This window comes from Hydra viridissima, unplaced genomic scaffold, assembly GCF_058129835.1.
Source record: "Hydra viridissima isolate aposymbiotic clone 2 unplaced genomic scaffold, HvirCarnegie_v1 scaffold_1, whole genome shotgun sequence".
Taxonomy (NCBI): Eukaryota; Metazoa; Cnidaria; class Hydrozoa; order Anthoathecata; family Hydridae; genus Hydra; species Hydra viridissima.
In genome coordinates, this window is record NW_028324300.1 from 20,774,693 (window position 1) to 20,789,156 (window position 14,464).

Genomic DNA, 14,464 nt, shown 5'->3' on the forward strand with positions numbered 1-14,464 from the left:
ACATCAACAGGGTCCTTTGTCTTAAAAAACGAATCAATGGGTTTGATGACTTCGAGTTTCCTCTCAGGAGTAACAACTGCAGCAAATGTGATGTTGTGCTTTGTCCTCAGATGGTTCCTCATGGAGCTTGTGGTTCCTCCTTTGCACTTAATTTCTTGGTCGCAGAGCTTGCACTTGGCCAATTCAAGTTCTTTTGAGTGGAAAAAGTGCTTCCAAACTGATGTGTTATCCTTGTGGACTTCAGAAAACGACATTTTCGTTTTTGTGAAAATTTGTTTCACTTTTTTACTTCACAAATTGCAGTAATTTACTGTTAAAGTTCAAGTGGAAGCAAATTGAATGTTTTCATTTATTTTCTTGCACAACTTCGCATCAAGAAAAGTGGTTTAGAATTCCCAAATAACCAAGTATTTTTCGTACAAAAGATATACAGTATAATCTCTCTAACTCGAATCTCTTTAGTTCGAAAATCTCCATAATTCGATTAAATGTAAAGTCACCGTGAAATGCTCCGAAGAAGACTCAACTTTCTATAATTCGAAAATCTCTCATTTAAACTTTTATTTTTCCCCATAAAGTTCGAATTAGAGAGATTGTACTGTATATCCAAAAACCGGTTTTGAAAATAACATTTTCGGTTTTCGATTTCCAAAAAATTTATGGTTTCCGGTCTCCGGAAACCGATTTTCCTTTCCCTAATGTGATCATTTTTTTAATTTCTACTCCCCTGATCACTTTCATTATCATTAGACCAACTTCCTAATAAATTACTGTGTTTTTGTTGAACATGTTTTTTTAGACTATCAGCACTTTTGAAAGTTTGCTTGCATGCACTTGAAACACATCTAACGTAAAAAAGAGGCTGATTTTCATGAAACAAGATAAGATGTCGCAAATACTTTCCAAATGAAAAATAATTGTTGCCACATTCACAAAGAAATTGAGGCATGTTTGGCTATTATATATTATAAGAAATAATAACTTAATTATTATTTCTACTTTAAATTTTGATTACCTAACTCTTCTTTAAAATTTTAAAAGAATTACATTGACCTATAGGAACCTAATAGATAAACCGGTTAACTTAAAAAATATACACTTTTGCGTATTCTACTTTAAAAATTTTAACTAAATACAATTTTAAATATAATACAATAAAATAAATACTATTTATTTCATTTGAAATATCATATTGCTAAGCGATTGTAATTCTATTTTAAACCCTTTCTATTTTTATCCTTCTTTAACTATGCCTCGATATCAATAAACGACACTCGGCATTTATTGGTTTCTTATGTTTCACCACGAAAAACCCTTTGCTAAAGGGTTTTCTAAAAGAACCCTTTCAAAAGACCTTTTTTTACACACCAAAAGGTTTTCTAGTAGTAGAAAACCTTATGCGAGTGTAAAAAACCTTTTGCGAAACCTTTTTTTTTACATTGTGGTCACTTGTTATCTATTCTCTTGTAAGCGATTTCTTTCGATAAAAAATATTTAACCGCTTAAAGAAAGCTCATCGCTGTTATTCTTACACTTTCGGTTTCTAGGTGCTGTTTTTTAGAATGTTTGACAGCATGGTTTTCAACATTTTTGCGAGTTGTTTACAATAAATCTTATAAAATAGCCAGAAGGAAATGAAACATCAGGTAACAAAACAACCTGTTAACAGCGCAATAAATGTTGCGGACTAAAACAGTTTGCACCCTACGATAAATGACTCGTTCGATTACACCTTATTTGTATATCAAGAAACTCCATTCTATATATACTTCCTTAGTGTGTACTCTATCGTCAATACAATCCCCCTCGTTAAACTTTAACAAATATTTAGGCTTCCAAAACCTGACAAAATGTATTTTTTTATTCTAAGAAAAGAGAAATTGATGTAAAACAGGCTTTAATATTAAATTTTATATCAATGCTATTGAGATAAAGCACACCCTATGTAACTCAGTAGATACTGACTTACATGTTTTACTTGTCATTTAACTCACTATTCGTAAGTTTTTTGAGGTCACGAATTTCTAATTTTTGCTAACAAAAAACACAATTCAATTTGTTTTTCACCTTGCTTTTCATTTCAAATGGAGTTTTGTTTCGACTCTATTAGTTCTATTCTACATTTTTATCGACTAGTTTAACTTATTGTTCCCTTGTTCCCTTTAAAAACGACACTTCGAATCTTAGTAGGAGAGAATTAGCGAAAAATAGGGTCGAACCCGGACAAAAATGGTATAAAGCTGAAATTTTGCAGAGAGAGAGTAGACAGTGTCTGGATGAGCGTAAAAAAAAGCTCCTTTGATTGCGCTACGGGAACATCCCTTTTGGGGCAATTAGGGGTACAAAAAAGGGGCAATTTTGACAGCACCAAAATATCATAAACTTTATATCGCTGGATCGAAAATGTTATGCTGATCAATATTTATATAAGAACTATTACTTGAAAAAAATTGTTTTTTAAGTTATTTACGTTTGAAAAGTGTAAAATCGTTAAAATGTTATATTTTTTTGTTTTCAAAACATAATATAACTTTTGTCTGTGCGCAATTTTAAATGGGAAAAAATTAGAAAATAATATATTCTTTTAAAATAACTTTAAGACTTGAATGCAAATTTCTTTAAAATTAGATGTCCGATATCTTACTTTTCTCAAAACAAATCATCAAATAAATTTCTCTCGTTTTCAATTTCATCACTTGAATCTTCTTCAATTTCATCACTTGAATCTTCTTTAATTTCAAAATCCTAAAAATGCAAATTATTTGTATTCCAAAAAAAACAAAATTATTTAAAGAAGATTATGTGTATATTTAAAAAAAAAAATTTACCGTTTTATTACTGCAGTCTTGCCCATGACAGCCACCGCATGCAGACACGCATTTTAATCCATTTTTCCTGCAAAAATACATATTAGTTCCGCACATATTTCTTGACGAAGTTTTACAATCGCAGCGAATCACTTTTAATATATTGGGTGGTGCCACATCTTTGTCTGTTGGTATTGGAAGAAGACAACCATTATCTAACTTCCATCCCCATTCTTTAGGATCCAAGTTGAAAGATTCATCTAGCATTTTCAATTCAACAACTTGTAGGTAAACTCTAAGACCATGAAAATAAGCAGCACGGTCTGTGGGTGGTAACTTTTCTGGCTTAATAATTCCTTCACAAACCATTTGTTTATATTTTAAATACCAAAGAAAAATACTATGAAAATATGTAACTTTCTAAATCTAAATGAGTGACTTAAATCCACAAAATTATAACTAAACTTTCAAATACCAACCGCATTTTCCTTAACGAAGATTCTGCATTTCCATTAAAAAGTTCAATGAAATCCCTTACTGCAGATTTTCCAACTTCTTTTTTGGTTGCCCAGTAATCCGAAATAATTTCAGATACTGATTGTATATTATTGGATTTTTGCAGTAATTTTAAAAAACTAGGTTTTCCTTTTCCCAGTATTGAAGATGTTTAGTCACATCCTGACCATGCGTGAAAAAATAACAGATGTTCTTTAAAATCCGTTACTCGAGATTGAGCGTCTTTAATACTCCAGAGTTTTTCCTTTCTTTCTTGATAAAAAAAAATCTCATTTAATTCATCTTTCCAATGATACATTAGCATAACTGCTATATCAGTATCATCAGCAACAACAATGCATGGTGAAATTTCCTTTGCAACTTCCAACGATTTAGAGACAATTTTCGTGTCAGCATCCCCTTTGCAAATATATACTTCATATCCATCTCTTTTAAGTTAATCTGACAATAGTAAAATTAATTGTGCCTTGTTGTGTGAATTCGATAGAAAACGCTCTTGTGAGTACGGAACCTGATTATTTTCTATTAAAACAATATTTTGGGAAGAACCTTTGCATTTTCTTCTGATGTGTTCATTAGATTTAATTGAAGATTTTTTATCATAACCATCAAATATAATATAAGTGGTGGCATAATTTTTTCTTATATAGCTGATGTAGGTCTCAACAATTTCTAAAAACCTCATACCTTTGTTCCAAGGAACTCTGTGGAGTAAGGAACTTCCATCAAGGACATATTTGCACAAACTGACATTTGTACTTACTTTAATTTCGTCGTCAGGAAGAATCACTTTGCGCAAAAATGATTTGTTTGCTTTCAGCATTTGGTTATTTTTAAATAATGATTGTGGGAGATGAGTAAGCTCATAATCAAAATATAGTTCAACGTCATCCTCTCTTTCTGCAATTGCTGCAATTCTATTAAAAAGGAGTGTTGGATCGACACAACAATCAGTTTGTTTGTCTAGTTTTACGTTATTGGTCAAAACATCTAAAGAAAAAAATGTATTCTTCTTTTAAACTTTGCTTCATTGAACTTAAGGCCGTTGAGAAATGTGTGTAGACGAACACCTATGTTCTCAGCCTCGTCACAATTGACAAGATCTTCACCATTGGCTGACACAAGACCTGTAGATAATGAATACAGATTTCTATCGACAGTATTGAATGGATTTCTTACAGAAAACCAGTCATAAAATAACTCACAATGTTCATAATCACATACTAATCTTTTAATACCCATTTCTTTATTGCTTTCCGTAACTCCGATGTCAAATCCAGATAATTTATGCATTGTATCATGAACACTTGCAGAATAACAGATGCTCATTGTCCAAAGGTTGCGTACACACTGTTGTAAAAAATGACCAAAAACTACTTTGAGCTGACCCGAGAAAACCGCTTTGACAGGGTGAAACTACAATGTTTCCTGACTCCAAAAATGTAAAATTTGAAATCTAACTATTTCGTCCGAGAAAATAATTTTGATTTTTAGTTTTTAGTACTTTGCACAATAGGGCAAAATGACAGCTTTTCAAATTTTGCATTTTTACAGCATTCAAAAACTCTCCAAAATTAGCATTTATTACTCTAAAACATAACAGTCTATATAGCAAGTATAATTTGTATTTATTTTAACTCAGAAGATAAAATTTTACCTACAATTTCATGGTTGAACTATATTATAAACATTTTATTGCATCAAAATTGTAAATAAGCTAAAAATTCCGGGAATAGGCAGTGAACATGTTTGTTTTAAGTTTTGCATCAAAATTGTAAACAAGCTAAAAATTCCGGGAATCGGCAGTGAACATGTTTATTTAAAGTGTTTCACTTATCAGTTGTGTGAGAAAAATTTCAAAATGCCAAATTTTTCAAAAAATCATGAAGATTGTCGGAAGTCTGTCTGTGTCTTGTGTCTGAAGAAGTGCTCTCGAGAGTTGACACAGTTCCTTGTTGAAAAGATCCTCAAGCATTACCATACAAGTCTTGATTTGACTGATACCAGAGTGCCAAGAGGCATTTGTGACTCATGTTGAACAATTCTTCGGAGAAAAGATGAAGGAAAAGATGTTAACCTGCCACCTTTGTTTCCTTTCTCATCTATAAAAGTTAGACCACCAACAAGAGATCAAGGTTGCAACTGTCTTAATTGTCAAGTTGGACATTTGAAGTTGAATGAGAAGAGCCCAGTGGACTATTCTAAACCTGTGGAAGATTGTACCCCTCAAAGATGTGGTGATTGTTTGAGTCTAGTTGGAAGAGGTCTGCCACATCAGTGCACTCCATTCACTTTTAGAGAGAATCTCAAGCAGCTAGCTACAGCTGATCCACTCGCTGCAGAGCAAATAGCTACTCAAGTCATCTCTACTAAACCTTCCACACCTGGTGGTACTGCCAAAGTATCGCATCCTAAAGGCGGCCCACCACTTAGAGTTAAAACAGGTGATACTTTTATATATACATATAAAGATGGCAGGTTCAGAGGGAATACCTTTAATTTTAAAACTTAAAATTACAAAAAGTGTTAATATAATTTCATTTTTAGGAAGCTCAAGTGCAAGAGCTCTTTTTCCTGAACCCAGCATCAAAACTGAAGATCTTGTACAAGTTCAGCTAAACACAGGACTGTCCAACCTTGGCATGAAGAAATTGGCATCAACCATCAACAGAGTCAGTGACACCAAGATTGTGGAGACTAGTTTTCTAGCTAAGTTTGAAGCCATTGGCAAACAGTTGTCTGAGTTTTTTACTCAAACCAGCATCCAAGTTTTATCAGAGAGTAACTCCACTGACTTTGTGGTTGTGCATTGCAAGGATCTTGCCGAGCTTTTGAATGAAGTCCTGCTTTCTCGAAGAGTTTTCCAGAATCATATTGTCAAGTTGGGAATTGATGGAGGTGGAGGATTTCTGAAAGTTTCTCTTGGCATCATGGAGTTGGATTCTCACTGTGATTCAAGGTCACCACCACGGAAAAAACTTTTAACTCAGAGGACTGCCAAAGACAGTAGTGTAAAGCGTCAAATGCTTGTGGCTTTATCAGAAGGACTACCAGAAAACTTTGAAAATGTGAGGCAGATCTTGTCTTTAATCAAGTTAGACAAAGTCAACTTTGTTGTCTCATGCGACATGAAACTTGCCAACATCCTTTGTGGCCTTCAGAGCCATGCAAGTACTCACCCTTGCTCTTGGTGCAACACAGAATCAAAGCATCTTTCTCAATCAGGATCTTTGAGGACACTAGGCTCACTTGTTGCCTGTTATCAAGAGTTTGCTAAGTCTGGTGGTGATATCAAAAAGGCAAGATCTTTTGGCAATGTAGTGCATGAGCCTTTGCTATCTGGTTCTGAAAACAAACTCATCTTGGAGCTCATACCACCAATGGAACTCCATCTTCTCCTTGGTGTGGTCAATCACATGTACAAAGCCACTACAGAAGTTTGGCCCAATGTTGTCAAGTGGCCCTCAGCTCTCCACATTCAACAAGAACCATACCATGGTGGGCAGTTTGCAGGGAATGCCTGTCACAAGCTTCTCAGCAATCTTGACCTCCTTCAAAGAATTGCAGAGACTGAGTCTGCTTTTCAAGTCTTTGGAATCATTGATGCCCTTCGAAAGTTTAAGTCTGTGGTGACAGCATGTTTTGGTATGGTTCTGGAGGATGACTTTTCTGAAAAAATTGATCGCTTCAGAGACTCATATTTGGCAATCATGAACATCAGTGTGACTCCAAAAGTTCATGCTGTTTTCTTCCATGTGAAGCAATTCATTGAGATCAAAAGGGCTCCCTTGGGGATCTTTAGTGAGCAGGCAACAGAATCAATGCATCATAATTTCAGCTCACATTGGCAGAGATACAAAAGAGACCGCAATCATCCTGAGTATGCAAAGAGGCTTCTTTCATGTGTTGTGGACTACAACAGCAAGCATTTGTGAAGAATCAAATATTGAGAAGAATTTATTTTATGTACCATTTGCTCTTTATGTGTTTAGAATCAAGAGGTTGTTTTTGTGTTTTGGCTTAGAATAACTAAAAGAATTATTTAAGAAAGTGTTTATTATTTCCATCTTGTTAATGAAAAACTATATCAGTTGTGTCAGAATAAACTATTATTCAAGTGAATTTTAGACAGTTATGTTTTGGAGTAATAAATGCTTATTTTGAAGAGTTTTTGAATGCTGTAAAAATGCAAAATTTGAAAAGCTGTCATTTCGCCCTATTGTGCAAAGTACTAAAAACTAAAAATCGAAATTATTTTCTCGGACGAAATAGTTAGATTTCAAATTTTACATTTTTGGAGTCAGGAAACATTGTAGTTTCACCCTGTCAAAGCAGTTTTCTCGGGTCAGCTCAAAGTAGTTTTTGGTCATTTTTTACAACAGTGTACATTTTCATCAAATCCTCTACCTCTAGTTAAACCACCATTGGATTTTAAAGACCACATCAGGGTCTGCTCTATTACAAGATCAGAAGATAGGCCAGCTCAATACCTTTCAGATCGGCGCACTGCGTGACGACCATCTAAAAATTGTTGATGTAACCATGGATTCGTTTCTGAAAGGTATTGCATTTCTTGCAAATATAACCTGGAGCACTTGGCATAGTTTGAATGCCCTGATGCGGCAAATAAGTTTAGCATTTTTGAGATTGTTTGAAGATGCAAGTACCAGTTACAAGTTCTCTCTGCAACTAAAAATTCCTTTATGATACTAATATAGTATATGTACAAGATCCAAAGTTTTGCAGTGCGTGATTCATATGACTTCTTTTCCGTATAGGTTAATATGGCACATTCAATATTTTTGAAAGCATCTGTATTACCAAGTCTGATTAACTCTTCCTCATTCATACCATTTTTCATTGCGATTTTATAAGTGCATTCAAGTCCGGATATATTTAGTTTTGATTCGTCAACTAAAATATCTATAATATGACTCATCAATGCACTCTGGACCAACATGTGACCTTTTAAAGTTCTTGCAACAGCTTTTCTTTAAGCATATGTTTTACTGTATCTTCAGAGTAAACTTGTTCTAAAACTTTTTCCAGGCCAGTCCCTGCCATTAGTTTTCCAATGCTTCCGAGAAAGCTCATAATTGTGTGAAACCCTCCGAGTCGACATACTATATTGAGGTTCTGATCTTTTATAACACCAAACGCTTTCTGCCATAATGGCTGATCAAACGTAACGCAGGGAGTAACTATTTTATATTTATTGAACTATTAATTTAACTTAATTAATTTAACAAACTGCGCGAAAAATCTTTTTTATAAGATTGTATATTTAAACAAATTTTAACCTGCATAGTTCATTCATACTCCGTTCTTCGCTTAATCGAATCAATGTTTTGAGACCTTTTCCATATACTTTGACATAACTTTCTTTGTCAAACCCAAGCTTGCGCAATACACAAACAGCATTCTTTTTTTTTTTCAAATGTAAAAACTTTTACTACACGTAACGTTTAACTTGTAAGTTTTACTTTTCCATATAATAGTTTCAATATAATAAGACGCAACCTTTTTTCGGAGTAAAACCAAATTATCCATTCATACAAAATGTTTCATTGAAAACTTTTGTTATGAAAACAAAAGAAATGATTAAGTTTTTCGCAGTAAAAATTTTCTTTTGAAAACAAAAAATTGAATGAAGTTTTGCGCGGCATTCACTTTTAACACTTTTACACTTTTCAAACGTAAATAACTTAAAAAATAGTTGTTTTCAAGTCATAGTTCTTATATAAATATTGATCAGCATAAAATTCTCGATTCAACGATATATAATTAATGATATTTTGGTGTTGTCAAAATTAGCCTATTTTTTGCCCCAACTTGCCCCAAAAGGGATGTTCCCGTAGCGCAATCAACGGGGCTTTTTTTTACGCTCATCCAGAGACTGTCTACTTCCTCTGTGCAAAGTTTCAGCTTTATACTATTTTTGTCCGGGTCAACTCGCAATTCTCTCCTACTATCTGTACTTAAACTCGACTATATTTATCATTCAGTTTCCACCCCTGAAAATGTAACAAGAGTTTTAAAAGATGGGTTTTTAACATAACAGTTTTAATGTTTCAGTTTTCTTTGAAAGTTACTTAAAGAAATTTTTTTTTTATATTTAATATATGAGGGGTGTAAGGGAAAATAGAATGTGATTTTTTAGAAATTTCAAAAAGAATATTTGGCAACATTTTGTTATTGCTTTGTTAAACAGATTGTTACTCGATGTTGGGTTTTTCTGTAGAAATATTAGGGGTGTGGCTGCAAAGAGCTAAAAGGATCTTTTAATATTTCTTGATCTTTTGTAGCAGCAGCGTGACGATCCCTGTTTTATGTCTCAGAGAATATTTTTAATCACTCATATGTTCCCATTGTTTTGGATTTTACACTTCGCAGTTAATAAATAAGCTTGTATCCAATGTGTACCATACGCGGATAGCAATATCTTTTAATCTACAAAAATTGAAGTTCGATGTTAATCTCTATTACCCTTAAAATAAAAGAGAAATCTATTTTTGTAATAAGGTTGCAAAATATAGTCGAAAGAGATGTTATGGTTCTCTTGGAATTGCAATAAGTAACAAATAGGAAATGTTTAGAGTATCATACATTTGATGATAAAATGAAACAAATTATGTAGAGATTCGCAATTTTTTGTTTGTTTCTGCTTTCAATTTCCTCACTTATTCAATATATGGACTACTTTAGGCAGACTGACTACTTTTTTATGATATTGATCTAAATTTAAAAATGAAAAGCCTCGCTTTAAAATTTCACTTGCAAATAAATTTTTTTACCTGCATTCTGTACATTTTGAGTTTTTGGTTAAAAGAAGCAAGCTCTTTTCTCAACCAAAAAGATCGCTCTAATAACTTTAAATAGAGAGATAAGAACTGAGTTTATCATCAAACCTTTCTCAAACTTTAGATAGAGAGATAAGAACTGAGCATTAAATAATTTATCATAATACAAATGGTTCTCGATTTTAACAAAATTGAAAACAAGTATTTTTTGTTTATTTGAAAGTTTCTGTTAAAAAAAAAGTGTGCAAACATTTCAATCACGTTCTTAGTTTCAAGAATTGTCATGAGATGCTCTAAATATTCTCAGGAGAACTGAGAGTATTAAGAATATAGAGATTCTCAGGAGAATTGAGAATATTTAAAGCGTACCATGACAGAAAGAGCAAAGAGAACAATTGCAAACGTTTGTTCCACATTCCAGTTTTCAATTACAACTAAACCCTCACTCTGGTTGAGTTTTCAAAAAACTCTGTGAGCGAACGGAAGTTTTTCAAACGAAAGCATCGTCGCAGGAGTTGAGTTGTTTTATTGATGAAAATTGCAAACTTCCATTTTCATTCTCTTGTTTATAGTAATTTCTGAAAGAACGATGTGAAAGAAGTAAGTGTTTTAGATTTTGTTGTTATGTAGTTGTTAAAATCAGTTTTGAGCAGAATATATTTGAAGGGTGCAAGGGAAAAACAGGGAATGTCAATTTTTCGAAATTTTGAGATAGCACTGCCAGCCGATTATGCATTGCGATAGCTAGCTTCTGTCAAAGTACTGAAGTGAAAAAACAAGTATAGTCAGGTAAAAATAGCCAATTAAAAATACCCCTGCTACAGAAAAACAGGGAATGTCAGTCCTCTACGACATAAAAACAAGGATAGTCAAATTGCCGCTTCACTAGAAACCTATGTATTTGCCGTATTTTTGTCACGTGACTGCAATTCAAGATGGCGGATGTAAACACACACCCTGAGGTCACTAAAAAACCAAAAAAACGGCCAATAAATGGAAGAAAAAAAGAAAATGCAAAAAAAAATGAAGCTGTCAAGCCACTTAATGGGAGAAGCTTGCAACTGTGCAAGGTTACAGTGCTTTGAAAACATCAGTCTGCAAGCAAGGCGGACAATTTTGTACAGGTTTAATGGGCTGGGTACAAAAGACGAACAGGACGCCATGATAGCTGCAGCCATAATTCCAAAAATGGTGAAACAAAGACGAACTAGGAAAGGGGAGAATGAGGCCGACCTGCACAGTTACTCATATCAGTATCATTTGCCGATTCCTGATGGAGATTTATGCTCAAGAATGCAGATTTGCTTCAAGGCACTCTTGTCAATATTTGGTGTGACAAAATCCAGACTTGAGAGAATTCAGAAAACATTGACATCATCAGGTGAGTAAATCTAGATCTTTTAGTTGTATTTTTATGCTTAATCTTCAAAATCACTGAGCTGCTACTGCTGAAGTTACAAAACTGGAACTGTTCTGTGTTTCGTGCCCTGGTCAAAACAAAAACTGGACCTTCATAAGATTCCTGCATTTCATGGTTCACCACCAAAAGACGTTTCACCAATGTGAAACTAGCCTATCCTATTCGCGGACATTCCTTCATGGAGTGCGACTGGGACATGGCTGTCATCAATCAAAAACTACCAGTGAACACACCAGGGGAATGGTACCAGCATTTCAGGGAAACAAGAAAAAACCCATCTCCTTTCAAGGTTGTCACAGTAACCAACACTATGCTACTGAATGTGGAAAATCACATTTCCAACTTCTATTTAGCATCTTGTCCAGTCAAGGCACAACCTCTGCGTGAATTGATCTACTCACAAGACCACCCTCGTCTGATGCAGTTTCGTGAAAGCTGGAATGGATTATTTACCACAGCTGTCATGTCAAAGCCTGTTGGTAAAAGAAGAACTTTACAGGCAGCCCTTCAACCATCCAACAGGTTACCTTTGCTTATTTCAGCCGCTAAGTTCAAAGTCCTGCAGATATTAAAGCGTTTTTGCCCACAGAAGGCACAAGATTTCTATAGCAGTCTTCCACATCATGGACAATCAACCGCCAACAATGATGAGATTGATGCCTCTGACATTGACGATGAAGAGGAAGATTAATTATGAATAGCTGCTGCCCTCTTTCAAGGCCTGTTTTTTCCTTGTATTTTTTATTGTATTTTCCTTTTATATTTTGATTTAAAAATATTTTTGTAGTCAAATGAGTTTAATATGTTTTAATTTATGTTTTTATTTTTTGTTCTATTTCATGTTCAGATTTTTTGTAATTGTAGCTTGTAAATGTAGCATACTTGTTATTTCTGACAATGTTGTATGTTTGGTTAAGTCTCTGTCATTTATGAGTGTCCACACTAGATACTTTAGTCTTATTAGAGAAGAAAATTTTGTGCAACGCAAAAACAGGGAATGTCATTTTTGGACATGGGTGACATAACGCTCTCTAAAATCCAAACAACACATTAAATACTTTTTATATAAACTTATTTCAAACCTTGTCTGGATACTGATTACGGACAAACAAAAAAAACTACTGTACGCTTCACTGACAGGTAGCAGAAGTCTTAAAAACTTGATTTTTAGTTTTCTCAGTTTGCGAAAAATTGACATTCCCTGTTTTTCCCTTGCACCCTTCATTTCTATTAGTTAGGTTTTTAGTGAAAAAGCGATTGAAAGTTCAGTTAATACAATAATTTTATGTTTCGTTGCCTAAAGTTAAATGTTTGAAAAGTTTTAGTTTTTTTGGTGACATTAAAAAGTTTATTCGATATTTTTTCTTTTCAAAACTGGTTTGAATGTCTAAAAAAGATGACCATAAAAGAAATGGCTTTTTATACGGTACTTTTAGTGTAACAGTTTTAAAATATAATTTCCAATCGTTTTTTATTCGACTGTTACCGCTTTAAATTGACATACTTTTAGTTTACTTTTTTATAATACTTTTTCATACTTTTTGTTGCTTCAGCAAAAAAATAGAAAGCGAAAATGTTTTTATTTCAGTTTGAAGATAAATTATTTTTGTATCAAAAATCTCAGGCGACTTTTAAATAAAGTTGAGCGCTCTTTTAATGCTTTTGGCCAAGGTTCTGATTAACTGAATTGTTTATCGTATTTCTATTGGTTGAAGCGCAACCAAAGTTGAAAAACGGCGTAAGACAAGTTTCAATAAATATATTAATTTTGTATTTCGTATATTATTTATTTGTTTAATTAATATATGATAAATAAAAAAATATTTTTTTAAACTGATTTGTGATCATTTGGAGTGTTTTAATATCTTCGATAAAGAAAATAATATCCGTCTTATATTCATTAAACACGATATTGTGTTTCAAATTTTTGAAAGTTTCATTTTCTTGAATAATTGTTGTTGAAAAATAAATAAATATTAATAATATTATTATTATGTTATTATTATTCTTCTTCAGATGGAGATGAATACAAGATGTTCATGGAATGCTTTTTTGAAGCGCAGGCGTCAATTACCGAGGACATGAAAATATCGATCGAAAATTGGAACATATACATAAGCGATGGAAAAACTGCTCATGAAGTTTCACATGAGAAATATTTCATGGAGAAATTTGTTGATGCAGGATGCAAGTTGAAGGATTTAACTGTAGATAAAAAGTTGAAGGAATTTGAAGTTATGAAGAAGATTTTATCTGAAGATGAGAAAAGACTTATCATTTTATGTTCGACCAACGTTCGTGATGTCCGGTTATATCATCCAGTGAAGATCGATGGATGGACACCGAAGCGTAAGATTGAAAGGTTGAATTTATTCTTCAAATATAAATTCGTATCAAAGAAGGAGTTCAAAGGTTTCGTCCTCCCGTGGATTCGACTCGCTGAAAAATTAACTCTTTACCTTCACGACGACACGAGCTTCATCAACGACATTTATGAATGGCTTCGTGGTTCGAACTTCAAGCGGTTGAGTATCGAGTACCGTGGAAAATGTTTCTATAATATTGAAGAGTTTAAAGTAAGAAACACGAAAAATGTGTTAAATAAAAAATAAATACAAATGTAAATATGTAAATGTATATGTAATAAAAGAAAGTTTTTATAACATCGAAGAGTTGAAAATTTTAAAGAGTTGTAAATTCGAAATACTTTTGGCTGTTTAAATATTTTTAAGATGTTAATTAAATATGTTAAATATATATATAATTCAAAAATTATTTATGAAATGAAATATTAAGTAATTTAAAAAGAAAAAAAAAACGATTTTCTTTTAAAACATAAAACGTGGAAAAAAAATGGAAAGATTTTCATTTTTATTTGGAGTTTTTGTTGCGAATTGTTGTTGTTTGTTAAAACCTAAGAA

General features: G+C 33.1%; 2 protein-coding genes and 1 pseudogene across 5 annotated transcripts in view; 2 read left to right on the forward strand and 1 right to left on the reverse strand.

Annotated features, from left to right (window-relative positions):
• Positions 1-14,223, forward strand: part of LOC149893841 (NACHT, LRR and PYD domains-containing protein 1 homolog) — a 49,976-nt gene extending 35,753 nt beyond the window's left edge. For all 4 annotated transcript variants that reach the window (XM_090076281.1, XM_090076282.1, XM_090076283.1 and 1 more), the window contains one exon: positions 13,560-14,223. In XM_090076281.1, coding sequence (XP_089932407.1) covers positions 13,560-14,155 — 596 coding nt within the window. In that variant the 3' untranslated portion in view covers positions 14,156-14,223. The remainder of the gene's footprint in view (positions 1-13,559) is intronic.
• Positions 713-3,752, reverse strand: LOC149893843 (uncharacterized; annotated as a pseudogene).
• On the forward strand, positions 5,216-8,106 carry LOC149893844 (uncharacterized). The gene has a single exon (XM_090076400.1). It carries the CDS (start codon positions 5,795-5,797, stop codon positions 7,256-7,258), a length of 1,464 nt encoding a protein of 487 aa, XP_089932526.1. The 5' UTR covers positions 5,216-5,794; the 3' UTR covers positions 7,259-8,106.
• Positions 14,224-14,464: the final 241 nt, after the last annotated feature.

Excerpts from the sequence above, each read along its gene's own strand:
- LOC149893844 (XM_090076400.1), top strand. The coding sequence starts at position 5,795 with ATGGCAGGTTCAGAGGGAATACCTTTAATTTTAAAACTTAAAATTACA.